General features: G+C 53.6%; 1 protein-coding gene across 6 annotated transcripts in view; it reads left to right on the top strand.

The window, feature by feature from the left end:
* The window catches only part of PRDM16 (PR/SET domain 16), a gene marked incomplete at its 3' end in the record, with an annotated part of 304,481 nt that extends 278,254 nt beyond the window's left edge, over nucleotides 1–26,227 (top strand). For 2 of the 6 annotated variants that reach the window (XM_080921061.1, XM_080921063.1), the window contains exons 6-17: nucleotides 646–856; nucleotides 2,530–2,677; nucleotides 3,171–3,324; nucleotides 6,701–8,117; nucleotides 10,970–11,054; nucleotides 13,135–13,304; nucleotides 13,807–13,884; nucleotides 19,257–19,426; nucleotides 19,653–19,827; nucleotides 23,613–23,846; nucleotides 24,652–24,826; nucleotides 26,093–26,227. In XM_080921061.1, the coding sequence (XP_080777187.1) occupies nucleotides 646–856; nucleotides 2,530–2,677; nucleotides 3,171–3,324; nucleotides 6,701–8,117; nucleotides 10,970–11,054; nucleotides 13,135–13,304; nucleotides 13,807–13,884; nucleotides 19,257–19,426; nucleotides 19,653–19,827; nucleotides 23,613–23,846; nucleotides 24,652–24,826; nucleotides 26,093–26,227 (3,152 nt within the window). Of the gene's footprint in view, nucleotides 1–645; nucleotides 857–2,529; nucleotides 2,678–3,170; nucleotides 3,325–6,700; nucleotides 8,118–10,966; nucleotides 11,055–13,134; nucleotides 13,305–13,806; nucleotides 13,885–19,256; nucleotides 19,427–19,652; nucleotides 19,828–23,612; nucleotides 23,851–24,651; nucleotides 24,827–26,092 lie in introns of those variants that run through there. The other 4 variants (XM_080921062.1, XM_080921060.1, XM_080921065.1 and 1 more) reach the window with 4 other exon arrangements.
* Between the last annotated feature and the right edge of the window lie 717 nt (nucleotides 26,228–26,944).

The raw sequence follows: 26,944 nt of genomic DNA, 5'->3' as shown, positions 1-26,944 counted from the left end.
GCACACACACTCACGCCCATGCTCACATGTGCACATAAGCCCTCTTTGTGCAAGATCTGAGAGCAGGTGTTCTCTCTCCAGGCCAGGGAGAAAGCTGAAGGACCGACCGGCAGCCTCAGGAAGGCTGGGCAGGGCACAGAGACCCCGCCCCGGTTACAGCTCCAGGCTAATTGTTTGGTTTGGCACTGTGCTCGGGATGCTGCCTCATAAACTTAATAATAGCTGCCCCCCTTTAATTTGTTTGACCTTGACGACAATAATTTATTATATTCAATGGAGTTCTGCCGTCTCCTTTTTTTCCCCTCCTAATTCATAAACAAAGCTCTTGGCCTGGCTTCCTTCTCAGCTCTGTGGCAGGACCTCCTTGAATCCAGTGGCCACTGGGGAGACAGGGAGGAGCCTGACTTTGCTCAGTGTTTCCACGATGAAGGGATGGGGTCCTCTGGCGTGGCATGATCTGTCCTGTGACCTCTGTACCCCTGGGCAGCCGGGACAAGGGCTGGAAGGAAGCTGGTTAAGGAGCAGCCTAGGGTGAATCCCTGGGGAGGCAGGCAACGGGGATGGGCTGGGTCTCTCTGGTCTCCTGTGGATCCAGGGATGGGGTGTCTGGCTGTCTTACCCACCTCTTTGCCCTCTGTCTTGCAGAGGACCCCACGTTCCGCTGTGACGAGTGTGACGAGCTCTTCCAGTGCAGGCTGGACCTGAGGAGGCACAAGAAGTATGCATGCAGCTCTGCAGGGGCGCCGCTCTACGAGGGCCTAGGGGAGGAGCTCAAGCCTGAGGGCCTTGGCGCGGGCAGTGATGGGCAGGCCCATGAATGCAAGGACTGCGAGCGGATGTTCCCCAACAAATACAGGTGCCACCCGCCCCGCCTTCCATACCTCCAGTTGGCAGCCCCCTTGGTCCCCATCCCACCCCTCTGCCAGGCCTGGGCCCTAGTGCTGAGAGACTAAGGGCTCCGATGGGCCACCTCCCCCAACTGGAAAGGTCCACGGGCACCACTGCCCTACACAATCAGGGCTATAGGGACAAGGCTGAGAGACAGAAAGAGCGCAGACCAGCATGGGTCTGGCCAGCTGGCTGGCTCTAGTGTATCTTCTGTAGCAGGGCCGCAGGCTGGGAAGTGCAGGGTCAGAGTACCTACTGTGGAGGGATGTAAGCCAGCCTGCATCTCTGGACATACACTGTCCTTAGCGGACCCAGAAAAACGGTCATACAAGGCCTTCACTTGTGAGATGTGCCCACCCTCACCCCATGGCAGCTCTCTACCTCCGAGTGACTTCAGAGGTATCCTCAAAGTGAGCTTTCAAGCCCAGCAGAGTGGCAGCCAGACTCAGGCAGCTGCAGCAGGCCCAACGTGCCCTTCTCTGTGCTGAGGCCAGGCAGGATTGAGGACCCAGGCACTGGGGGCTTTAAAATCTATAAGACCCCTGGAGCAAAAGAATATCCTTGACTCTGGGTGGGGGAGCTGAGACCTCTGGCCCCAGTGCTCCGCGGAGTGGAGGAGTCTGGGAACGTCTCCAGGCTAAGTGCCCCGCGTTGGAGAGTTTGCTCAGGACAACCTTGCAAAGTCAGAGCAGAATCCCATCAGGCTGCTAACAGGTCTGTGGTTACGAGGGATTTACCACCAATCCCATCACGGACTCCCCGGGGACATCAGACCCTCCACCCTGAACGAATGTGCGCGTGGGCAGATCCCGCCTGTGCGCTGAGCAGAGAACAGGGCTGAGGAGGGTCCGTGTTTTCTTTACATAAACACATAAATCACAATTAACAACAGGGAAAAGATACAATCTCTGGGAGCCAGAGGAGCAGGCGTTCCTGCTCTACGCGGATGGCTGGGCCCCGTAATTAACGGGCCATGATATATTACTGCTTTGCTCATGAAGATTAACGGTCATCCCGGGGACAGAAGAGGCAGAGTCCCCAGGGAGGAGGGGATTAGGAGCTGCTAGTGCGGCCAAGAGGAGAGCCCCCCCCAGCAGCTGTTCTTACCACTGTGACATATCTCATTTAAGACCCTCTCTACCATTACCCACCGTGCCTTGATTGTACGTGCTCAGCCAGCAAGCTTCTCTGGGGGTGGCTGCCTTGAACGACAGCCCTGTCTTACTCCAGGGCTTACAGCAGTGTTGAGGCCCTGAATCTCTTACTCCTAGGCCCAATCTTAGCTTTTTTTTCCCCAAGATAGGATCTTGATATGTGGCACTGGATGATTCCAGGCTCAAAATTGTCCTGGATGTTAGAATTATAGTTGTTTGCCACAGCATCAGACCCAAACTTAGCCCTAAAGTTGAGATCATCTAACAAATGACTGCCTCTGGCTGACTGGGGAGTGGGCTATCCTGGGGTACCCTTGAGCGAAGGAAGCTCAGGCACTGGCTTCTTCCTCTGACAAAGGAAGAGTTTGCATGTCCTCCAATCCCCCTGCGGTATGATGGGGCCCCAAGAGGCCACACACGGGAGAACAAGCCATATGGGGTAGACATATAAATGGACCCTATAGTGATTCCCATCCCCTGTACACAGCTTGGAACAACACATGATTGTCCACACGGAGGAGCGTGAATACAAATGCGACCAGTGTCCTAAGGCCTTCAACTGGAAGTCCAACCTCATCCGCCACCAGATGTCTCACGACAGTGGCAAGCGCTTCGAATGTGAAAACTGTGTCAAGGTACCAGGCACCTGCCCCCGCCCCCCATGGAGCACACGCTTAGCGTGCGTATGCTCCCTCCGCCCCACCGTGAAACGTGAGATGAAGTGGGTTAGGTGCACTGAGGTCCTCAGGGTCTTCATTACTGGGAAAGACGGAAGTCCTAGACAAAAATCACCAACAGCCCTGCCGGAAACGGAGGCAAGACCAGAACTCAGTGTGTAATGACGGGTTGCAGGGGTGAAGCCCCCCAGGCCCAAGATCACTCAGGATAATGCTCTAGAAAACGTGTTTCTTTCGGAGCCACAACATTCTGAGGCCACTGGCAGGGAAACTGAGGCCAGGAGAGTTCCAGCATCCTGCTAAGACCTTCTAGTAATCGCTACGACAGCAAGAGCTACCCCAGCCAGCTCAGCAGGAGCAACAAGAAAAGAGGGCAGGGCCTGGCCTCCGGACCCCCAGGCTCACAGTGGAGTTCAGGAGGGGTGTGTGCTAATGGCTTCTGTCTCCCCAGGTGTTCACAGATCCCAGCAATCTCCAGCGTCACATCCGCTCCCAGCACGTCGGTGCCCGGGCCCATGCCTGCCCTGACTGCGGCAAGACCTTCGCCACATCCTCCGGCCTCAAGCAGCACAAACATATCCACAGCACGGTGAAGCCATTCATATGTGAGTGCCCAGCCTGGACCCCATGGCCCCTGCTGAGGGCGCTCCTCCATCCAGATGTCTGTCTCTATGACTGGTCCTAGCTGGACAGAGGGCATGTGACACCATGCCATTACTCTGTTGACTGGCCACCTCCTCTCCCCTTCCCATATCCCACATCTTCCCCATACCTCTGACGTAGGCAAGGGATATTCTCAGAATGGAGATTTCTGCAGAAGGGACCAGTTATTGTTTAACTCTTCCCGGTGTCCCTAGTCGAGCCCCAGCTGGACCTCTGAGTGTGACCATCCCAGCTGACATGTTCCGAGCACTGTGTCTCCTAGGGAGCTCCTGAATGCATCCATCCACAGATGGCATACACAGAACATAGTATCTCCTAAGGATCCTCTGACCCTTAGCCATGACCCCCTCCTTTGTCTGTGGTCTGGCCCATCTCTGCAACCTTACTTTGACCAAGCATCAGACAGACAGGCCTATGAGCACGCCATCCAGTTGGAGCAACACGGGTGTATGTGAAACTTGGGGTGCGTTACTGTGTGTGTCCTGCAGACCATGGAGTGTGCCTGAAGGGCCTAAGAAGCTTGAGGGAAAAGCTACAGTTGGGTAAAGGGGGGTCCAGGGAGGTGGCCCTTCCAAGGAAGGATCTGTTACTTGGAGAAGGGTTCCACCAGGTGCATATCAGCAGACCCAGTGTCTACCTGACCATTGGTACCTGGGCGTACAGCCAATGTCGGGACAACCCCACATCCTTACCTTACTGAACAGAGACTGGAAAGCATGTCTGAATGGAGAGCTCAGATGTGCATGTATGTGTGTGTGAGAGGGCAGTAAAGAGAACATACCTGGGTCATAGAGTCGTTGTCATGGATACTTCCCAGAAAAGAATCTTTGAAGGAGTAAGTATCCATGTGAGAGTATGGTATAGGCTAGTAAGTTGACATCATTACCTTAAACACACACACACAGACACACACACACACACACACACACACACACATACACACACACACACACACACGCGCGCGCGCGCGCATGCACACATACAAGTATACATACATGCCTGTGCTTGTACATACCTGCACACATATCCCAGAAGTAAAGTGAACTCCTGACCAGCATCCCATCCTGTTCTGGTAGGTTCATCGGGCTCTGCTCCTCATAATATGGTAGCCAGGACACTCTCTCTCTCTCTCTCTCTCTCTCTCTCTCTCTCTCTCTCTCTCTCTCTCTCTCTCTCCTGAAACAGCCATCTTCTTTGGAAGTCTCTGAGCTGCCTGGCAGCCATTCTTAATATCTAGAGCCTACCCTTCCTGGCACCTGCCCAGGTGTCTCTGCAACCCACATAGCACAGATTCTTCATCTTCAGTTTGAGTAATAGGTAGGTCCCTCTGTCCCAGAAGACCCCTGAGGGGAAGGCTTGCTTTCAATGGCGGTATCAGGAGATATCTAGGTACCATCAAGAGCATAACAGAGGTCTCAGGGGTGTTGCTTGTCTAGTCTAAGTAACCCGAGCTTGGGATGTGCCTTGTAGCTCCCTGTGGGCAACCAGGAGTAGAGGAAGGTTATTTATATCCCACCTAAATGTGGTGCCTCTCCCAGAACAATATCCCCAAAAGGGAAGATTTGATTAAATGAAGCGAAATTTGTCTCCTTTCAGCCAGAAAATGTCCTGCCATGATGACCAGGAGGGCAGGGCAGCTAATATAAATAGATTAAAGTGTGTGATAATTTCAGAGAAAGGACACCCCAGCTGAAGCTGCAGATGGGGATTTGCAGAGGGCAGGAGAGCAGGAGACAGGCTATGGTCACTGCTTCAACCATGCTGCAGAAAACAAACTGTCCTGTGGGGAGAGTCACACACAGAGAGAGACAGAGAGAGAGAGAGAGAGAGAGAGAGAGAGAGAGAGAGAGTGTGTGTGTGTGTGTGTGTGTGTGTGTGTGTGTCTGTGTATATGTGTCTGTGTGTTTATATGTGTGTGTCTGTATGTGTGCATATGTGTGCATATATGTGTATATGTGTACATATGTGTATATTTGTGCATATGTGTGTATCTGTGTGTGTCAGTGTATGTGTCTGTGTGTGTATGAATATGTGTGTATAAGTGTGTGTGCTTGTGTTTGTGTGTGTGTATATATATGTGTGTATGTGTGTATATAAGTGTGTGTGTGTGTGTGAAGAGAGAGATGAGGACAGACACGATGTAAATGTTGGAGGAATGAACAGCGCACATACACACCTCCTTTTAGTGGAAAAGGAGGAAGACAGGTGAAGGCTTTACTGGCCTCCAGTTCCCAGGCTCAGGAGGATGACTGTGGAGGCCTCTGAGCCTCTGAGCTAGGGGGAGACCCAGATGGTCCTGCTCTGTAAGAGATCACCTGGTGTCTGTCAGCCAGAGCAGACCCTGCAGGATAGTAGGGTCTCCATGTTTGAGAGCATGGACCCTGTCCTTTCCCTGAAGGCCGTACAGCCTCACCTCATCGTTGGTCAACCCCCAAACTGGCCAAGCACAACCGGGATCCCTCCTTCCAGCCCAGGCCCTAACTCTAGGGTTCCTGAGGACTGCTGGGACATTCTGGTGGCCTCTGGGACAGAAAAGCAGAAATCAAGGAAGACTTTAATCTAGGACGCAGAGGACTGCTTACCTTGTAGAAATAGCCTTCACTGAGGTCACCACCTTGAGGCGAGTCCCGTGTAGGTTCTGAGATAACTGTCTCCTAGCCACCAGTGGGACTGGTGCTGCTTCCTTACTCTGCCCTCCGCAGCCTGGACCACAGACAGTATCTTAGTTAGGGTTTTACTGCTGTTAACAGACACCATGACCAAAGCACCTCTTATAAGAACAACATTTAATTGGGGCTGGCTTACAGGTTCAGAGATTCAGTTCATGATCATAAAGGCAGGAGCAGGGCAGCATCCAGGCAGACATGGTGCAGGAGGAGCTGAGGGTTATTCATCTTCATCTGAAGGCTGCTAGCAGAAGACTGACTTCTAGGCAGCTACCATGAGGGTCTTATAGCCCATACCCACACTGACACACCTACTCCAACAAGGCCACACCTTCAAATTGTGCCACTCCCTGGGCCCAGCATATTCAAACCATGACAGACAGCCTTCCTGAGCTTGGTGTAGCCATTAGCCATATCGGAGGGTGAGAATCAGCAACCAGTAAGGATGTCAAGCTGCCTGCCACAGAAGACTGAGGCACCATGGTCCACCTGGCCGGGACCACAGGAAAGGCATGGTTGTTGCCAGTCCCGGCTGGTCTCTGGGGGGCGGTCTTAGAGTGGAACACCTGGGTGCTACCCCCACCTTCCTCTGTACCCGGGGTTCCTGGTGATCTCACTCTGCATCTCTGTTTGCCTCCTGTGGGTTTTCTAGGTGAGGTTTGCCACAAGTCATACACGCAGTTCTCCAACCTGTGCCGGCACAAGCGGATGCATGCCGATTGTAGAACACAGATCAAGTGCAAGGACTGTGGGCAAATGTTCAGCACTACCTCCTCCCTCAACAAGCATCGGAGATTCTGCGAGGGCAAGAACCATTACACGCCGGGCGGCATCTTCACCCCAGGCCTGCCCCTCACCCCCAGCTCCATGATGGACAAGACGAAACCCTCCCCGACCCTCAACCACGGGGGCCTAGGCTTCAGCGAGTACTTCCCCTCCAGACCTCATCCTGGGAGCCTGCCCTTCTCAGCTGCCCCTCCAGCCTTCCCCACACTCACACCAGGTTTCCCGGGTATCTTTCCTCCATCCCTGTACCCACGACCACCTCTGCTACCTCCCACACCGCTGCTCAAGAGCCCCCTGAACCACGCGCAGGACGCCAAGCTGCCCAGCCCTCTGGGAAACCCAGCCCTGCCCCTCGTCTCTGCGGTCAGCAACAGCAGCCAGGGCACCACGGCGGCCACCGGGCCAGAGGAGAAATTCGATGGCCGCTTGGAAGACTCTTACGTGGAGAAGGTCAAAAACAGGAGCCCTGACATGTCGGATGGCAGTGACTTTGAGGATATCAACACCACCACCGGAACAGACTTGGACACCACCACGGGCACAGGCTCGGACCTAGACAGCGATTTGGACAGTGACAGAGATAAAAGCAAGGACAAGAGAAAGCCAGCAGAGAGCAAACCTGAGTTTGGGGGCGCACCAGTGCCCCCCGGGGCCATGAACAGTGTGGCCGAGGTGCCGGCCTTCTATTCCCAGCATTCCTTCTTTCCACCGCCCGAGGAACAGCTGCTGACAGCCTCGGGAGCCACCGGGGACTCCATCAAGGCTATTGCATCCATTGCTGAGAAATACTTCGGCCCCGGCTTCATGAGCATGCAGGAGAAGAAGCTGGGCTCGTTACCCTACCACTCCGTGTTCCCCTTCCAGTTCCTGCCCAACTTCCCCCACTCTCTCTACCCCTTCACGGACCGAGCCCTGGCCCACAACTTGCTGGTCAAGGCTGAGCCAAAGTCACCCCGGGATGCCCTCAAGGTGGGCGGCCCCAGTGCCGAGTGCCCCTTTGACCTCACCACCAAACCAAAAGAGGCCAAACCTGCCCTGCTCACACCCAAGGTTCCCCTCGTGCCCTCGTCCGGAGAGGAACAGCCACTGGACCTGAGCATCGGCAGCAGGGCCCGGGCGAGTCAGAACGGAGGCAGCCGTGAACCACGGAAGAACCACATCTACGGTGAACGGAAGCCTGGGGTCGGCGAGGGGCTGCCTAAGGTGTGCCCTGCGCAGCTGCCCCAGCAGCCCTCCCTCCATTATGCCAAACCCTCACCCTTCTTCATGGATCCTATCTACAGGTATTAACATGGCCCTCCCTCGCTCTCCATGGGGCCGACATCCATGGAGCTAGGCGGGGACGCTGTTTCTCTCGCTTTCTTTCTTTTTTTTAATAAGATTTGTTTATTTTATGAGTACATAGTCGCTGTCTTCAGACACACCAGAAGATCCCACTAGAGATGGTTATGAGGCACTGTGTGGTTGCTGGGAACTGAACTCAGGACCTCTGGAAGAGCAGTCCGTGCTCTTCACCTCCTAACTCAAGGGTCTTCTGTGTACATTTGCTGGCATCAGGGAGGCACCTTTGCCCATGGGGATCCCATACTCCTTCAGGTGGAGCCCTACTAGGAAGGCCAGGACCCCATCTCTAGGATGTATGTGGTTTCTTTGCAACAATTACAACTCGGGCATCTTCCAACCTACTTTGAGTCTCTCTGTCAGACCCAGTCCAGAGCACCTCCCCCATCAGATGTCTTTTCTGGAGCAGGTCTCTGCCTCCCACCAAGGCCAGTGCACCCTACTCTGCCGTGAGACCTGCCCTGGAAGGTTGTGGGGTTCTGATAGCCCAGAGAAAATCAAAGGAGTTGCTGGTCCTGGTAGGGTGGAATTGTTGCCTCCCTGATGCTGGTTCCAATAAAGACAGCTTGAGTCTGCTCCCTGATGTCCGGAAAGGCGTTGAGCCTCCCAAAGAGACGAGTGGGCTTGGAAAGCAAGGGTGGGTTCCATATTTGATCCCAATTCCTGCCAGCATATGCTACCCACTTTGCCATGTGAGGAAGTCCCAGGGAGTAAGAAGTAGGTGGCCTAGCAGAGGGTTGTGCACTTGGCATTGACTTTGAGTGCTTTGTCAGGCACATCGTGCGCCTGAGCTGGCCACAGTTTGGAGGTGGGGGTGGTGATGATGGACTCACAGTTCTCTTAAAGAGGCAGGTGATGAGGAGATAAAGTTGTAAAGAAATCCCAAGTGAGGCAGACTACACAGCTGCCACCCAGGGGACATGGCCTCCTCCCAACAGGTACCCTCTCCAGCCCCAGGTTGTACCTTCCCCACCCAGACCAAGCTTCTGGCTTTGTAATTCCAGAAAGAAAGAAAGATATCCATCAAGGTGTTTCTTTAAAATCATGTCTTTCACAGTTTACGAGTGCCAAGGCTCCAGAGAGGGAAAGAGGGGAGGGAGGCTGGTACTTTACGGAGACAGGAAGAGGCACCTGATGCTCCTTTGCTTCATACAGGACATATGTAATTGGAGAAAAACATAGCCTTCTGGTTAGACCCCGTGATAGAGGGAACTTTGCCTAAGCCTCATCTCAGCCTTTGCTTCTGCCTGCTGCTTGCCCAAGCTGGTTAGACCCTCCTATATTTTCCTGTAAACTGCAAAGAACCATGGTCACTGTGGGAAATGAGAGTCATGGGAATTGATCAAAAAGGACCCCAGAGCCCCCCCCCCTTTATATATCATGTGGTCTCTACTCATAATGTCAAAAGGCTAGGCTGACCATCTTAGGACCTGAGGTCCGTGGCCACAGGAGGGCTGGCTGGACAAGCCTCTGCAGACAGTCCTCTGCAAAATGGGTCCAGTGCTGATAGGTAAATAAGTATGTTTCCAGAGTCCCCTGAGATGAAGGCAGACTGCAGCCTGACCTTAAGGAGGGTCCTAAGCTGCCACATACTGGGTTCAGAGAGACTCACAGCTCAGCCTGAGCCTGCTACCCCCGACGGTGCCCTCCTCCTGCTGCTTGGGCCCCTTTCTCTGCCACTTGCTGCCATCCCTAGATGATTCAAAGGCTGGATTTCTAGGCTCAACTTCTGTCATGAGAGACCCCACCCTGTAGCGGGCCAGCCCTGGTTACCCAAGTGCAACCCAGGCCGACAACTCTTGCCAAGAGCCAAGTACCTTCCTGTTCATTTCCACCCCTTCTCAAAACCCCTTCCCACAGTCACCCCAGTTCTTCGTCTGATCTCCTCACTGCATCAGGACTCGGGTCTTCCCTCTGAACCCAGGGGTGCTGTGCCCCCTCTGGCAGCCACATTGCGATGTCTGCTGCTGTTCCCTGGAAGGCAGGAGGAAGGGGACAAAATGGGACAAGGCCAGGGCCCAGGTGGGGTGCAGATGATGGACTTAGGGACAGTTTATTTTGTTCCGGAATTCTCAGGAGCAAGAGGGTCAGGGTTGGCAGGTTTGAACAAAACACATCATGGACTTCTACCAACCATGGGGGTAAAAGAAAGGACCCAACTACCACCCGATCTGACCATGGAGATGTGTTTAGCAAATTGTCGCTGACACTTGAGGAAGGTTCTAGAATTGCAATCTCCAGCAACCATTGAAGGTTTTCAGGTACAACCTGTCTGGCTGCTGTAAGGAGTCTCTGGTAACTTCCCCAGGACAGAAATCGATCACCCGCATTTGTCAGCAAACCATACCAGTTTGCGGCCTGGACAGCATATTTCGGGTGTAGGCAACAAACCCAGGAGTGATGTGGAGTGACTTGTGGGGATGCTGGAGACACTGAGGGAAGCCCCCACCACACAGGTGTGCAAGCCAGCCGGCAGTCGGCTGGTGCGCAGAGAGCCTTCAAAGAACTTTCTAGACTCCAGCACGAAAACGTTCCAACAAACACAGGAGGTGGTAACTGTTCGAGGGGAGATAGGGTGTGTGCAGAAACCATCATTGAGTAAGTAAAGAGGCAGTTGAGGAGCTGAGGAGTCTTGCCCCACTGACCTGGAGGCCCATTGGAGCACAGGTGGGCGTTAGCTGGGTAGCCCTGTCACTGCCTCCACAGCAGTCTGACCATCAATCGGGCACAGGCAGGGTGCTGAGGAGCAAGTGGCTCGGTGGGGTATGTAACCCTCTGTGTTGCTGTCCAGCAGGGTAGAAAAGCGGAAGGTGGCGGACCCTGTGGGAGTCCTGAAAGAGAAGTACCTGCGGCCATCCCCACTACTGTTCCACCCCCAGGTAACAACCGTCATGGGCCTCTGAGATGGGAGATGCTGTGTGAACAGGCTCTGGGCCTTAGGTTTTTGGTTTCCAAGAGGCAGAGGGGACTTTCTGAGATCCCACAGTCACTGAGGGCCTGGAGCACACAGGGAAGGGTGTTCTCGTACAAAAGCACCTAGATCTACCTAGGGGCCTCTTGCCCGAAGGAGCCCCACATTCACGAAGGCCCCAGGCCCGAGGAAGGGATATATGTCTGGTACAGGCACCAAGAGGAACAGAGTCCTGGACACAAGGAAACAGATGTTGGGGCTAGTATTTCTGCAATAGGCAATACCTTAGCGTGCTTCAGTGAAAGGACTGGCGGGGTCTTTGTGGGAAGAAGCAGGGGGAGACTGAGCAGGAAGGAACCTTCCTAGGGACACAGAGGGAAGCCTGGGAAACCCAGCCGTCTGCAAGTGGAGTATAGGCCCCTCCAGTCTGCTAATGTCCCTGCCTGTGCCCCCAGGCCACATGCCTCCTGGAAAAGCCACAACCCAAGGCAAAGTTCTTCAAGGGTCCTGGACCCTGTCCTCATGGCATAAGGTCTACCACTCCCACCCTTTCTCCCCCCCCAACCCCCACCCCATGAGCTGCCGGTCACAGACCTTAAGCCTCCCTCACCGACAGCGAATCTTCAGGCCAAAAATTCAGCATTTGGGGCATTGTTCTTCTCTGAGCTTCCCGCCTTGGGTAGGCCACAGTCTGTGAAACCTGTACCCTGGCTGAGTTCACAGCTAAACTTAGAGCCTCCCATTGTTCCACTGGGCCTCAGAGTTTGGTTAATAGCTTCCCCCAATTTTCCCAGGGCCGGCTGGAAAAAGTCGACAAGGCAGCCAGGCGCATCCGGTGTTTGTGTTTGTGCTAGGAGCTCACGGGAATGTCTGATGGGGCAGAGCAGACCAGGCAGGCAGGACCCACCCGACCTGAGGAAGAGAGGCCGGTGGGGGGGGGGCAGCTGCCCATTGTCCCTTCTGCCCACTGCTCCCATGGGCCTACCTCCTCTGCCTGCCCTTGTGTCCCAGGGCCAGGATGAAGAGGCAGAAAGGAGGTGACTTATAGTAACTAATTAAATGGTCTGAGGCTAACTAGGATGTCTATGTCTCGGGCAGAAAGAACCTGGTAACTGTGTAAAGAAGGTTTCCACAAGACAGGTGTTATTTACTCTGTTTATAGACTATCATGGCCTATGGGCAAGGGCCTCGGTGTCACCCAGAGGACCCACCTTTCAGGCATTGGAAAAGACTAGAGAGGCCCGGTAGCTGCCTAGAGAGCAAGGCCATTTCCACCTGCCCACCAGTGAAAACAGGCGCAAAAAGTGTGTAGTGTGTTATGATGAGGGTCATGTGTCAAAGCCCACATCTCTGCAGCCTGTGAGGAGCCGCCAAGGGGAGGCCCCACTGTTGTGGCTGGGCACAGTGTCCACCCATTAACAGCTCTCTGTGGGTTTCTGTTACGGCCATACTGTTGTTTCTCCAGATACCAAATGTCTCAGCCAATGTATTATGAGGCTTCCAAGTAGCAGCATTGCAAAGCCCTCTCTTTCCCATTGTCAGTGCCCAACAAACAGCCCACAGTGACTCCTTTGGGCATTCCAACAAGGTGCCAAAGGGCTGAGTGGCTGGAGCCATGAGGAAGGATCACAGTCAGGTGACATGCCACCTTTGTTCAACCATGGGCCGCTGGGTCCCAGATTCTGACGGTCTGCCAGACAAAACCTGCCTTCTGGGATAGACATTTAGTAGAGTGTCCCATGGTGACAGGTAGGAGAGGTACAGCCTCAAGGTCAATGTCCCTGTCACCAAAGCCTTAAGTCTCCATGGAGCCTGCATAGCCTGGAGTCTTCACCAAATTCTGCCTACTGGACTCCAGATGACCCTGGATTGCCGTCCCAGTTCTAAGAAGGACAAGGGCAGAGTTAGCTGTGTCTCTGATTCCATCGGCTATCTGAGAGCTATTGATAATGATTAGACATGAGAACCCCCCAGGGGGACATTCAAACTCTCCGAAGACAGGCGGCAGTTATGCCGAGTCATCAATCTCTCCCTCTCCGTGCCTGCAGATGTCAGCCATAGAAACCATGACGGAGAAGCTGGAGAGCTTTGCAGCCATGAAGTCCGACTCAGGCAGCTCCCTGCAGCCCCTGCCTCACCACCCCTTCAACTTCCGCTCCCCGCCCCCAACGCTCTCGGATCCCATCCTCAGGAAGGGCAAGGAGAGATACACATGCAGGTGAGGCCCGAAGGACCCCTTGGGAGTTGGAGGGGAGGGGACCACACACCTGTGACAGTGAACCTGCTACTGGAAAAGCCCAGAGTTGCAGTCTCGGTGAAGCAGGGTAAGCGTTTGGCACACCGTCTGCCTGATGCCTTGTTGATCTGGGCAGGCTTCTCGAACCATCCTCTATGCTGTGACCCAACAAGCAGCTTAGCCGAGTTCGGAGGCCAGAGAACAGCTGGTCAGCATCAGCCACAGTACTAGGAGGGATGGTAAGCCTAGTGCTGTAGCCGTTGCTTATGGCACTGGGAGGACGTGCTCCCAGGTTCCCTCGCTGGTCCCAGCCACTATGGCCCCCAGACTGAGGGCATGATACTGGACTTTCTGCTCTGTGCTTTGCGAGATGTCTGAGCTCAGGGCAAAGAGAAGATGGTAAAGATTGCTGGCAAGACCTCAGGAAAGGGACGGACTGTATGGACCACCCTCAAGCCTCTCCTACTTCTTCCCTCTGCCTCAGGTACTGTGGCAAGATTTTCCCCAGATCTGCAAATCTCACAAGACATCTGAGGACACACACCGGGGAGCAGCCATACAGGTAGGAGCCACATCGTGTTGACATTGAAGGGATTTCCCCTGCTAGCTTCAGTGCACCCTTAGTTACCTTCTTTCAAGCAAATACCTACCTTCAGATCTGCCCCAGAGATCTGGCTCTGACATACCCTGCCTCCATCTCCCGGCCCACCACCCTCCACCTCTAATGTAAGGAGCAAGCAAGAACTACCCAGGAAATTTATGGGAGGCTTCTTCCATGCTCCCAAAGAGGATGTGAGAGAGTCTGTCTCCTGTAGCTAAAGTATCAGCCGGGGCAGGCAATCGAAATCAGGGAGGGGTGTGTGACTTGAAACTGGAGTGTCCACAGGTCTCTGGGAGAACCTCAGCTACCCAGCTCCCATCTCATCCTGTCTCTGCCATGATGGCCATCAGTCATCACCTCCCCAAATATGAGCTCTTAATAAATATGGGGTACCCTTGATGCTCTGAGGCAGCCCTGAGTGGGAGACTACATGTGCTGCTCAAGTAGAGAGTCACCTACACTTGGTTGGTGACAAGAGTCTCTTGGAATATGTCATCGGATGACGTGGGGCATCCTCCCAGGGGATCCTATGACAAAAAAACGAGATGTTACAGCTAAACATGGCCTGAGATTCTTCAAGGGTTGGAACCAAGGGCCCCCTCTGCCTACTCTTCCGGCCCCAGGGCCCCCGTCCTCTTTGCCCTTGAGCCTTTGTTTTTGCACAAGAAGGTCTGAGGAGGACGCCTTTTCTTGCCCTGTGCTCCCCGTCAGGGAGTAGGCCTTTTAAAACAGAACTTGGGCAATTGTCACCCTGAGACAAACAGGGAAATGGCCACTTCTCTGCCAGGACCAGTTTAGCAACACATTCTGGGGTGTGTCTGGCTGGCTGGGGCTTTGGGAAAGAGTCTGACTTGCTTTTTAGACCTATGACATTAGACTCCCGTACTGTGCCCAAGCATAGTTTGTGCCACCAGGAAGTAGCCACACGATGATAGGGCTCATCTGTGTGCCCCTCCCTGCGGCAGGGATCCCATGTGGGTGTGTGCGTGGCATGATTCCCCAAGCCCCACTCGGGTACACAGAGCATCCCTGGTGGCCGCCGGCACATCTGTGCTGGAAACAGCCGCTCTTTCTAGTTCTCTGTCCCATGCTCCCCAACCCTCTCTGACATGCAGCCCCCCTTGTCTGCTCTCTGAAAATAGTGACTTACAACTTAACAAAGGCAAGCAACAGAAAGATTTATTTGGTCTGGTCCTCGCCCAGAAACGAGCCCTGTGTTTTTTCTGTAATGAGAGCCGACTCCTGGACAGCGTGTCGTGCTAAGAGCCCCCAGAGGGTAGGGGCCGTGTTTATAGAAGAATTTAATTATCATTGATTTCTTTTGCTCCCTCCAATCTGAGAGTTTCGACTTTGGTAACAATAATTGCTTTGCAAGTTTGTGTTGCAAATCCTGGCTTTATCTGGCTTGAGGCAGGCCTTCGCCGAGGGGTTTAAAGCGTGCTGAGTGCCTCTTGATGCTGCTAGGGACTTTACTTGGTCTTTCTTTGGTAACTGGAAGGGGTTTACATTGAAACTGGAGAACATATAGACCAACCTAGGAATCTACTGCACAGAGCCTGGCATCCTGCCTAGGTATGATGCCCACCTTTAGCATAGGTACACATGTGCATGGTCATTGTGGGTACACATGTGTGTGCACGTGTGTGTGCATGTACCCTCCAAAGGACAAATGAAGAGGGTTACCTTGAGTTATCAGGAAGCCATTGGAAATTTCTGTCTTCCACATGTCCCTGTGTCCTGACACGGGGCGGCCTCTGCTTTTCCTACACATTCTAGCCAGGGAACTGTCTTTAGCACAAAACTTCTGGCTTTGCCTGGAGTTGGAGAAAACATATCTTATGTCCTAAAACTCCAGCATGTAAGTTTTACAGAACTTGGATTGCAGACCAACTGCGGCTGGGGAAGGCAGTCTTGCAAACACAAGACCTGCAGTAACATCCCCAGGACCCACGTAAAAGCTGAGCTTGGCCGTATTGTCCCTGTAATTCCAGCGCCAGGTGGGCCGAGACAGGAGGATGCCTGCAACTTTCTGGCTGGTCAGTCTAGCCAAATCATTGCGCCCTAGGTCCAATGAAAGACCCTCAAAAACAAAGGACAACGACAGCAATAATGTACAACACTCTGTGTCAATCACACAGATGTGCACATCTATATAGCAGCATGCACACACACACACACACACACACACACACACATGCACATAAGCATGCACACTTACACACATATAAAATTTTAATTAAGATTATTAAATGGAAAACTTAAGAATTAAGAATGAAAAGGCTGTAACCCCGGTACACCTCCTTTCAGCTTTGGTGTAGAGGCTCTCCTAGCTGCCAGGCATGGCCTGCATCACACTTGGGGGCTAGCCTTCCAGGACCAACCTGGAGCTCCTGATCAGGGAGAGCCGTGATTCCTGCTTCGTAGACGCAGACCTCCAGTCTCCTCCCCAGCTCCCGTTCTGTGTCCTGTATTAAGAAAGCCGACTTGGTGTCAGCGTGGGCTACAGGTGGCTCCTCCTCCTTTGTTTTAATTCTTGGGACATTTTTTAAGACTCTCTTCTTGCCTTATCTGCCCTCGCTTTTTAAATGATGTAGCAGCGGCGGGTGGCGGTTGCCCTCCTGTGTCTCAAGAAAGATGCTGCTCATCCCAGGGGCTGAGAAGCCTGGCTTCATCCTCTCCCACCCTGTGCATCCCTCGCTCCGGAACTTCTACAGACATGGTCACAGCAAGGTCCTCCAAAGCTCTCTGCTGGGCTGCCTGTGCCCTGCTCCTCTCTGTGAGCACAATGGCCGGCATGCTGCTTTTATGCAGCTCGGTTGTAAATTTCCCTAGCCGCCCGTCAGCTTATTCACAGTGCGGGAGCCCAGCTGCTGGGCGAACTCTGCTCCCTCACAGCCCTAGGGCTCTCTGCTTCCCTAAATTTCAAGAGGACGTCTCTGCGTGGGCCATTTATTTAGATTAGAACAAGGAGCAGCTAAATTCAGCGTCCTGCAAACTGAGCTCCGCACAAGCCTCTGCCTCTCCAAACTCCCTCCGCATCCCCATGCTGAGGAGCCTAGGCCAGAACTGCTGCATAGGAAGGGGGCTGCTAGAGAGTCTCTGCATTTCCTGAGGAGCCAAAAAAAAAAAAAAAAAAAAAAAAAAAACCTATATGAACATGCTTCCGATGGACAGGCAGACCAAGAACAGGGCTGTCTGGGTGACCTGTGGCATCTGCAGGGACCCGTGCTGTTGAGTGAACTCCTAGGCCCATGGGCAGCTTAGCCTTGGTTTTACTCTGCAGATACAAATCAAGTTTTCTTTTCCTGAGCAATCATTCCCCTGCTCCCCCCCAAAAAGCAGGAAGAGCTGGGCCTGGCCCTGTCAAGGTGTCTCTGTGTTTTAGGGTGTGTGGGGAGAGCAGGTGAGAAGTGAACTTCTTTCCAAAATGTCCCATCCACAGAGGGGCCCCAGAGCAAGCAGTCTGTCGTTGCTCGGGTTATGAGAACCAACAGTCATACTTCCAGGCATATTTTACAGATGGTCGTGTGATTCCGGCTACTTCCCAGGCTGTGGGAAGAGAGGCTGTGTCCAAGGGCACCCATGTGCCCCAGAGGCCACTCAGGACTCCCCGAGATACAGTAGAGGCCAGCCAGCCCTGTGATAAAAAGTCTTGTAAGGCAGTTGAACAGAAGAAACAGGGAGAGCCTGGCCTCAGGCTCTCTGAGCTGAAGGCTGCTGGAACTGACTGGAGAAGGGAACCAAGGAGCTCAAGGTTAGAAGGTCACACGTGGCCACGCCTGAAGGAAGGGCCTCTCTCAGAGCTGCATCTCTTTCTCTAGGGCCTTAGACTTCCTTGGTTTTGTCCGGCAGCAAGGGACCAGAGGACTTGCAGGCTCTGAGAGTCCAAGGGCAAAGTTAATAACTGTGGCCCTGAGGGTTCTGAAATCAACAGGGACAGAAACAGTCAGACGCCCTGGAGCAGGGGCCCACGCAGACCTCTGGTGTCTGTCTAGAGTCTGGCCCCTCCTGTACTGGATAGCACAAATGCTGTAAAAGCTGCTTTGACACTTCCTGGCTATGCCCCTGGTGTCCTCAGGCACGTCCGCAACCACATGACAAAGGCTCGTGACCAGTGTACTACTCAGGAGCCTGCCACCGGCCCTAAATCGCAGCGGGGTAGGGCCCATAGGAATGCAAGGCTGCTGTATTTAGAACAATCACACATCCATGTGGGTGAAAAAAAAAGCCCCCCATCTTTGCCCTCGTTCCGCCCTTGCTTTGCCATCACAGGCTCTGGCTCCAGAGAGGAAGGTAGCCCGTCTCGAGGCACTGGCGCTGGAAATCTTGGTATTGCGTTGTCACCTAGTACGACTCATTTCCCAAGTATGAAAGTATACAGTCACACAAACACGGTTTTTATACCTGAGCACACACATGCACTTGTAAACATATACTGCATAGTATGCACACGTACGCAGGGGGGAAACACTGAGTCAGAATCCCCCGCTGTTGTCTGTTGTGTGCAGGTCCTCAGAGAAGCCCTGTCAGCTATCCCACAATGCACTGCAGCTCAGACTCCCACAATGCACTGCAGCTCACTCCTTTCCCAAGCGCCTCACTTGTATTTCGGAGCCTGGAAGGTCCCTTCTTAAATCACTCTCTCTGCTCTTTGTTTCGGGCTTGGTTTCTTTATTGTGGGTATTGCTTGGGCCCAGATAGAAAACCGGGGGAGAGCAGGCCTCTGTTCTCTGCTGTTAGGGCCACTGAGGCCACGCCTGGAGGGCAGCCACACAGAAGACATCACTCACTGCCCACAGCCTCTAACTGGGGTTTCCCAAGTGCTTGCTTGGTCAACCTAGCAGGGGCGTGGTGGGCAATACTCAGAGCACACAGGAGCCGGTAGTAGCTTCAGGGGTTCAATATGGCTACTAGCTGGCCTCAGCATCGAGGCCACAGACCCAGAATCCCCCACTTGACCTTCAGGGTTACTAAGAGCATTAGATAGCCACCCTGAGTCCCCAAGTGAAATGGGGCTGACCCAGGGTCTTCAGTCAGAAGAAGGCTGCTTTCCCATCTCATGGTAACCAGCCAGAACAGCTTTCTGCATCTTTTGGTAGTTCAAGGCTGCCCTCTTGAGGCTGAATAAAGAATATCATCTCGTACTGTCAGCATCTTACGCCCTCCGCTAAAAGGCTCAGGGATAGTTATACCTGAGGACGCGTCTCCAGCTGGGTAGTCAGGTGGACTCAGGGACTCCACAGTGGACACAGCTGCTGTGGAGACGGGGCTCAAGCCATCTCCCACCGCACTTGATCTCCTCTCCTCTGAGGCAAGGCGCACCTGTTTTCCAGGTGCAAGTACTGTGACCGGTCATTCAGCATCTCCTCCAACCTCCAGCGGCACGTGAGGAACATCCACAACAAAGAGAAGCCGTTCAAGTGCCATCTGTGCAACCGCTGCTTCGGGCAGCAGACCAACCTAGACCGGCACCTGAAGAAGCATGAACATGAGGGCGCACCAGGTTGGTGGGGTATGAGGCGTGGGGGAGAGAGAAAGGGCGGAGGAGGGGCGTGGCGGAGGGGGGCGTGGCGGAGGAGGGGCAAGGGAAGATGCCTATCAAGGAAGGGCAGCATCCACCCCTCAGACAACTAAGAAACAATTTCCTGAGATCACCCCAAATGCACATTGGCACGGAGGTTGGGCTGGATGCCCCCCAAGAATGCCCCTGACACTCAGCCCATCCACAGTGAGCCAGCACTCCGGGGTGCTCACGAACCACCTGGGCACCAGCGCCTCCTCCCCCACCTCCGAGTCGGACAACCACGCACTTTTAGATGAGAAGGAAGATTCCTACTTCTCCGAGATCCGGAACTTCATCGCCAACAGCGAGATGAACCAGGCGTCCACTCGAATGGACAAAAGGTAAGAAAAATAAGCCAGCCCCGGCAAGTCTAGACTCAGCTACTCCCAATGGTCTTGCCCAAGATGGTACATCTCCACCCCTGAATGGTACTAGGTCTCATATGGAGGAAGTCCCAGGCTTTATTGCTAGAAACAAGAAGAGTCCTCCTCACCGACCTCTGCAGGACCTGTAGCAGCTTTTCCACTGAGGGAGAGGAAGACAGAGAGACAGAGAGGGAGAGAAGATGTAGAGACAGAGAGAGGGGAGAGAGACATAGACAGACAGAGGAGGGAGAGAGACAGAGAGGAATTCAGCCCTACTACAGAGGTATTCTCTGACACCTTACATTCAAGCTTCAGTGTGTCCTTTAGGTAGGGACTCTCCCTTCTGCAAGGAAACAAAACTGGTCAGAGAAGTTACTGAGATACAGAAGTTCTCTAAACCCTAAGAAACTTCAAGAAGGGTCTCCGGATGTGAAGAGGAGAACCAGGGGCTCATAGACATGGCATGACTTGCTTGCTCAGAACCTAGAGCCAGGACCCAGCCCCTACTGCATGAGCCGCTGTGGGCCACAGCTCTGTGCCACCTGGGCCTAGCTGGCTTCCATCCACTTTGAGGAAGCGAGGGAGGGTTCTCCAGAGACATATTCCCTCAGGCACCTGCCTATACCTCTGGCACTTTGGGGAAACTGTGAAGACCAGACCAGTCCACACCATTACTAGTGACATCTTAAACTCTATTTCTACTCACAAGTCTGTGGTCTCACTGCGAGTTCCTGATGGCACATCAGGACCCAGGCCACATCCCACCAAATGCCCTGGCACACCCACCCTGGCTTTAGGCACGATGCTCTGAAAGGAACCAGGCCCCATCCCTCAAGATGCCATGTCTGAGAGCAGTAGCTTGCTCAGTAGCTTGCTGTTCTCTCCTCTTCAGAGGAAGCTGTGTGTGAGAAGGAGCCTCAAAGTTCTCAGACCCCAAAGCAGGACCACTTAAAAAGCCATGAAGACATGTCCTCCCTGGGATGGACAGGACCCAAGTATGCATGGATTCCCAAGCCCTGAACACCCAGAAGACTGCAGCCCCCCCCCCAATATTCTGAGCCACAGTGGCAGACTAGAGACCCTTCATGTGCCCAGCAGAACAGGGGGAATATTTGTGAAGGAAAAGGAGAAACTGCCCCCATCCTAGCAATCCCAGCCACATCATGGGTGTTCTGACAGAACTCCCCGGGCCTCCTCCCTCGCATTCAACACTGATGGTAATAAACGTGGACCAAGAGAGAGCTAACCCCTCCCAAATCTAGCCCATTTTTATTGAGTCGATGTCTCTAAGGTCCAGCCAGCTTTGTCCCGAGAGCTGAGGACAGCAAGACTCAGCCAGGACTGGTACCCACATTCTCTGAGTCTTTCTCTGTTGAGTCCTCCCTTTAGTGATCAGTGAGAACCCATTGTGTGCCAGGCCAACCCAAAGGATTGTCCATGTGCTGAACTGTGTCCCCAAAGACCACATGCAAAATCTAACTCCATCCCTCAGATGGTGACCTGGGACAGGGTCTCCCTAGAGGTGATAAAGTTATAGCAAAGTCCAACTGGATGGTGGAGGTACTTCCACATGTACCACACACACACACACACACAAGGAGATAGAGCGGAACCCACATGTTGACTGAGGACTGAGAGAGATGCTAGATCTTCCCTCAGAACCCCCAGCTGTGGTGCATCTTCATCTCTTATGTTTTTGTTTCCTCCACTCTGGGGCTGTCCCTTTCTGCTGCTGTGAGGAGTCAGGTCAGTCAGCACACCTCTGAGGCAGCTGTCCTGTCTCCACCAGAAGCTGACACCAACCAGCCTGCCAGGGTCCCTGCTGAACAGCTTATACCAGGGAGAGAGCACTGTCTCTGCTTACCAGCCAGCAGGTATAGCTTTACCACACCAGCTGCCTGGTGAGTGGGACACCCAGGGCCAGGCTGGGCTTGATGCCCATGCTTTCTCTTCCTGTCCTTGGAACCATAGGGACTGAGTTCTCCCCTGCTGCCACTACAGCATAGCAGAAGCCAGGTCCCACCTCACCTAGAGCCCTCGGTGCCAGGAGATGAACTTAGCATAGTCTTGGCTGGTGACACAGGCGACTAGAAGGGGCTTAGGGAGCCTCAAAACCTGTCAAGATTCTGCCTGTCCTGGAGGCATGGTAGGAGATAGTGTCATGGGGAGGAGTCAGCCTACAACTGCAACAGAATCTCCCAGCTCAGGCCGGCCTATACAACCACAGCCTTAACACCACTGTGCGAGTCGTTCCACTAAGATGCCACCTTCAGTGAAAATGACCAGACCCCTCTCTCCTCAAGACCCCCAGAGCTGAGCAGAAATGAAGGCCAGGAAGAGCTGGGGCTGAAGACTCAGGATCTAAGAATCGGTTGTCTTTGGCTGCATCCATTGCCGGGGTGGCCCTGCCAAAATAGCCAGGTTATGGCCATTGATTTGGCTTGCTCCTTCTCCTTAGTAAGGAACCAATGCACAGAAGTCTTTCCCAGGGCCTAGTGAGGTCATGGTTAGGATTCCAGCTGATCTTGGAGAAGACTAAAGTTTGCTTCCCCAAACCCTCACCAGGCAGCTCACAGAGTCCTCTGTCACTATGGCTCCAGCCGCTTCGGCAACCTCTTTTGGCATCCGTGGGCATCCACACATCCACATACAAACATACAAAAGGATAAACTCTTCTTTTTAAAAAGTCTCGCTCAGAGGCTTGAGGATTTGGCTCAGTTGGTAAAATGCCTGTTGTGCAAGTGTGAAGGTCTGTGTTCAAGACTCAAAATCCATGTTTTAAAAAGAAAAAAAAAATGTGGGGAGTGGAAAGATGGCTCAGCAGTTAAGAGCACTGGCTGCTCTTCCAGAGGTCCTGATTTCAATTCTCAGCAACCAGATGGTGGCTCACAACCATCTGTAATGGGGTCCAGTGCCCTCTTCTAGTGTGTCTGGGTAGATACCCCTGGGGCTTGCTGGCTACCCAGTCTAGTAACTAAATAAGTGAGCTCAGGCAAGTAAGAGACCCTCATAGTGAATAGTGACCAAGAAGGACATGGGTGGTTAACCTTTGACCTCAATATATACACATATGATTACACTCCCAGACACTGTGTGTGTGAATGTGTGGTATAGTGTGTGTAGTGTGATGTGTTTGTGTGTATGTGTTTGGTGTGGTGTGGGGGGGGGGGGAGGAAAGGGAGACACACACACCCTGAGGACAAAGGACCAAGGATTGAGAGAGACTCAAAGATGATAAGACACAGTCAGAGATCTGTAGAGTCTGCAGAGACCCTGGGCTGCAACCCCGGCCAACATTCCCTGAGGCCAGCCCATCCTGGCAGTGTGTCCTGTTGGCGGCAGCAGCTCCCCAGGTTCTGCAACCTTAGATCCTTGCTGTTGACTGGGAGGTGCAAGCACAGATGGGTACCACAGGGTCCTGGGCAGGATGGGATCTGGACACTTTCTCATACCTGTGTCCCAGCGGCACCTGTGTGTAGCATTCAACCCCAGCACCAACACAGGACCTCTCCTCAGGGACCCTACCCTGAACCCCATTTCTCCCTCAGGATGCCTCCATCTCTTCTGCGGTTTCCTACTTTCCTCCAAACTCTTACTCCCCGGGGACTGAGTGGACAGTTGCCTTTGGACCCATAACCTCCTCTCTTACTTCACCACAGATGCCGGCTCTTTTCGAAGGGTGGGGAAGGCAAACGGGGATACCACCTTTAGTAAGAAGGAAGGCCCCTGGATGCAGCCAATTCCTTCACCTGTCGTTATAGGCCTGAGATCCAAGACCTGGACAGCAACCCACCATGCCCAGGCTCAGTCAGTGCAAAGCCGGAGGATGTAGAGGAGGAGGAGGAAGAAGAAGAGGAGGAAGAAGAGGATGACAGCTTAGCCGGGAAGTCACAGGAGGACACAGTGTCCCCCACACCTGAGCCCCAAGGAGTCTACGAAGATGAAGAGGATGAGGAACCACCCAACCTGACCATGGGCTTTGACCATACCCGAAGGTAGGCGTGGCTGAGTGCCAGGGGGTGGGCTGGGTGGGAGAGCCTGAACACAAGGTGACCATCCAGGAGTTGTTCTTCTCCAGCCCGGTCTCACCTCTGCCCAGCAGGTGCTACTACCTGGTGGCTTTGGAGCTAGGCCTAGGGTAATGCTAGCCAGAGTTCAGGACCCTGGGACTCTGCTCCCTCTAGGGTGTCTAGAAGCTTGGAGTGGGGAGAAGGAAAGAAAGGGCGTGCTCTGCTGACCCTGACTCAGGAGTCTGGCTCTGCTGTGCAGCTGTTCACCTGGGGGCAGCGGGGTCCAGCCTCTGGTAAGGCTGTGGCCCAGCACCCGTGATTTTAGAAGTTGGGCAGACCAAAGCTACTTCTCTGTGTCCTGACTGCTTACCAGTTACTTTCAGTGATGGTTTATACTCCCAGCATTTGAGATGCCTCTGGAGCTAGCATTTCTCCCCCAGCCCCTTGGTCCTGAGGGTGGGTAGGGCAGCCAGGACCCTTCCAAAGCTGCCCAAAGCCTCAGAAAACTAAAGCCTCCTTCTGAACCCTTTATCCCCAAGACCGGATTGCCTGCTGCCCGTGATACGTGTGCACACTCACCCTTCCTGACCTCTGCCTGTCTGCTCTCCTACATCTGTGTGGCCTCCTATCTAGGTGTCTGTGTTGTCCGTGTGTCTGTCTCCTTGTGCATGTGGCTCATGGAGACCCGTGGCATGCATGCAGGCACGGGGACCAGCCATGAAGCGCCAGAGAGATGCCACCAGTGGCCAAAGAGCTGACCCCAGGCCCCTTTCCCTGGTCCTTGGCGCAGGTGTGTTGAGGAGCGAGGAGGTGGCCTGTTAGCTTTGGAGCCGACGCCGACCTTTGGGAAGGGGCTGGATCTCCGCAGAGCAGCTGAGGAAGCATTTGAAGTTAAAGATGTGCTTAATTCCACCTTAGATTCTGAGGTTTTAAAACAAACCCTGTACAGGCAGGCTAAGAACCAGGTAGGTACCCAGCAGAGTCCTTGTCCCTCCTCCCATTTTTCACTTGGCTTAGACAGCAGGCGACCACCATGCCTCCTCACCTGGGTACTTGGGCTAAAGCTACCCCATGGCTGGAGAACATTCAGATCCGCAGCCCCACGCCCACTTTATTGTCTAAAGAGACAACCCAATAGCTGTGAGCCCCCAGCAGCCTGGTACAGCAGGTGAGGCTTTGAAGACAGCTAAAAGTTAGCTCTTGCATCGGAGTGAGGGCCACTTTCCCCAGTGGGGAGCAGGTTCTATTCCCTCCAGCTGCTGGGTCTCCTCATCTCTGGTCCTACCCAAGATGGGTGACCACCCTGCTATTTCAGGGAAAGTCTCCACCAGGTGGCCCTGGATTCTAAACTGGAGCTACCACAGGGTTCTAGGGGGTGCAGGCTTGTCCTGGGCACTTTCTGTGTTCGCATCTGAGGGACGGTGGCTGCAGGGCTCTAGACCCCGTGGTTGGGACGTCTAAAGGTGCTTGGCTCTCATTCCAACCTTCCCAGCACCACCTCAAGATCTTTCACCCCAATTCGTCTGCGTGTCTGTCTTCGTCTCTAACTAATTCTGTCTAGTGTTTGCTCAGAGGTGTAGGGGATCCATACTGGGCATCCCCAGTGCCCACCTATAACTCACCTACCATGCTCCACACAGCTCTCAGCCCCAGCACCTCCTGCCCTGAACTTGAGGCAGGATGTCCCCATGATTGCCCAAGGCCAGCAAACACAGCAAATTACCTCATAACTGCAACAACTCAGAGACACTTTGTCCACTAGGCAAAGACGGTCTCACGGGCACAGATTTAGAAAGAACTCCTGCCAGTCCCCAGGATGCCCCCTCCCCCAGCCCCTCCCCCATGTCAGACATCTTGTATTGGTGTTTGTCATTCACTAGGCAGAGAAACCTAGGGTAGGGGGGAAGAGGAGTTGCAATTGCAGGGGAGTACCCCAAGAGGTCAAGAGATCCCCGTGGGCACAGAGGGGTGACTGTGTGTCTTGGTGTCACTCTGGGCAGGAGAGGTCCCCTCTGCTCTCATGGACCCCTGTCTCCCTCTCCCAAGCCAGAGGAGTCTAGGCCTCTCTAATGACTTTATCTTCGCTTCTCTATCTAGACTGGGGGTAGGGAGGGTGAGGGCGGGGGCAGGACTGGACAGGCTGGGGACAGCTAGTGAGATAAGGCTCATGACTACCTATCTGGGATGCCCCTCACCTGCCCTGTGTGTACTGTCCTTCCCCCTGCCCCCAGGCATATGCAATGATGCTGTCCCTCTCTGAAGATACTCCTCTCCACGCCCCCTCCCAGAGCTCACTGGATGCTTGGTTGAACATCACAGGACCCTCGTCAGAGTCCGGAGCCTTTAACCCCATCAACCACCTCTGAGGTCCTGGAGGCCCCAGGGCCAGAGTCCAAAGCCAGGATACCAGCTGTGGGAGATGGAGAAGGGGCCAGGAGGCGGCCCCCGGACACCTTCTGCCTCAACTCTGCTTCCGACCCCAGCTGCCGTGACTCAAGTCCAGCTTCTCCAATGAAACTCAGAACCCGGAGGTCCCCGGAGTAGCCACCAACCTCTATCCCCTCAGAACTGGCCTCAAGGATGCGATCTGCAGTGGGTGCGGTGCACGGCAACCCAGGAGCTGCTCACAGGAGCTGTGGATCAGAAAACCCGTGGGCGAGGGTGGGGTCTCTATCCCAGCAGGAGCCAGCTGGCCACATCCGGGCAACTGCAGGTTATGAACAAAGCGATCGGAAAGGAGCTGCAGGTGCTATGGAGAGAGAACTGGAGAATGATTTTTATAATGAGAGAATCACGTGATTAACCCTTTTGGTAATCGTAATTGACTATAGAGCCTATTTAAGCATGTGGGTTTTAAAAAAAAAAATAGACAGTATTTTTTAAAAAAAAATCGAGAAAATGACTTGCAAAATGTTTTTTAAAAGTAATTTTGCATTGCTTTGGAATTTCAGCTTATTGGCAAACCCACACCTCTGGGACAACGAGCGCGCCTCGGGTGTGCCCTTTATAATGTAGATAATGGAGATTTCTTTTCTATCTCTGACCTGTTTGTACAAGCCAAGGTGATTCTGGTGTGCCCAACA

This window comes from Micromys minutus, assembly GCF_963924665.1.
Source record: "Micromys minutus genome assembly, chromosome: 9".
Lineage (NCBI taxonomy): Eukaryota > Metazoa > Chordata > Mammalia > Rodentia > Muridae > Micromys > Micromys minutus.
Note: the sequence above shows the minus strand (reverse complement) of the source record. Positions and strands in the feature narration are given on the sequence as shown.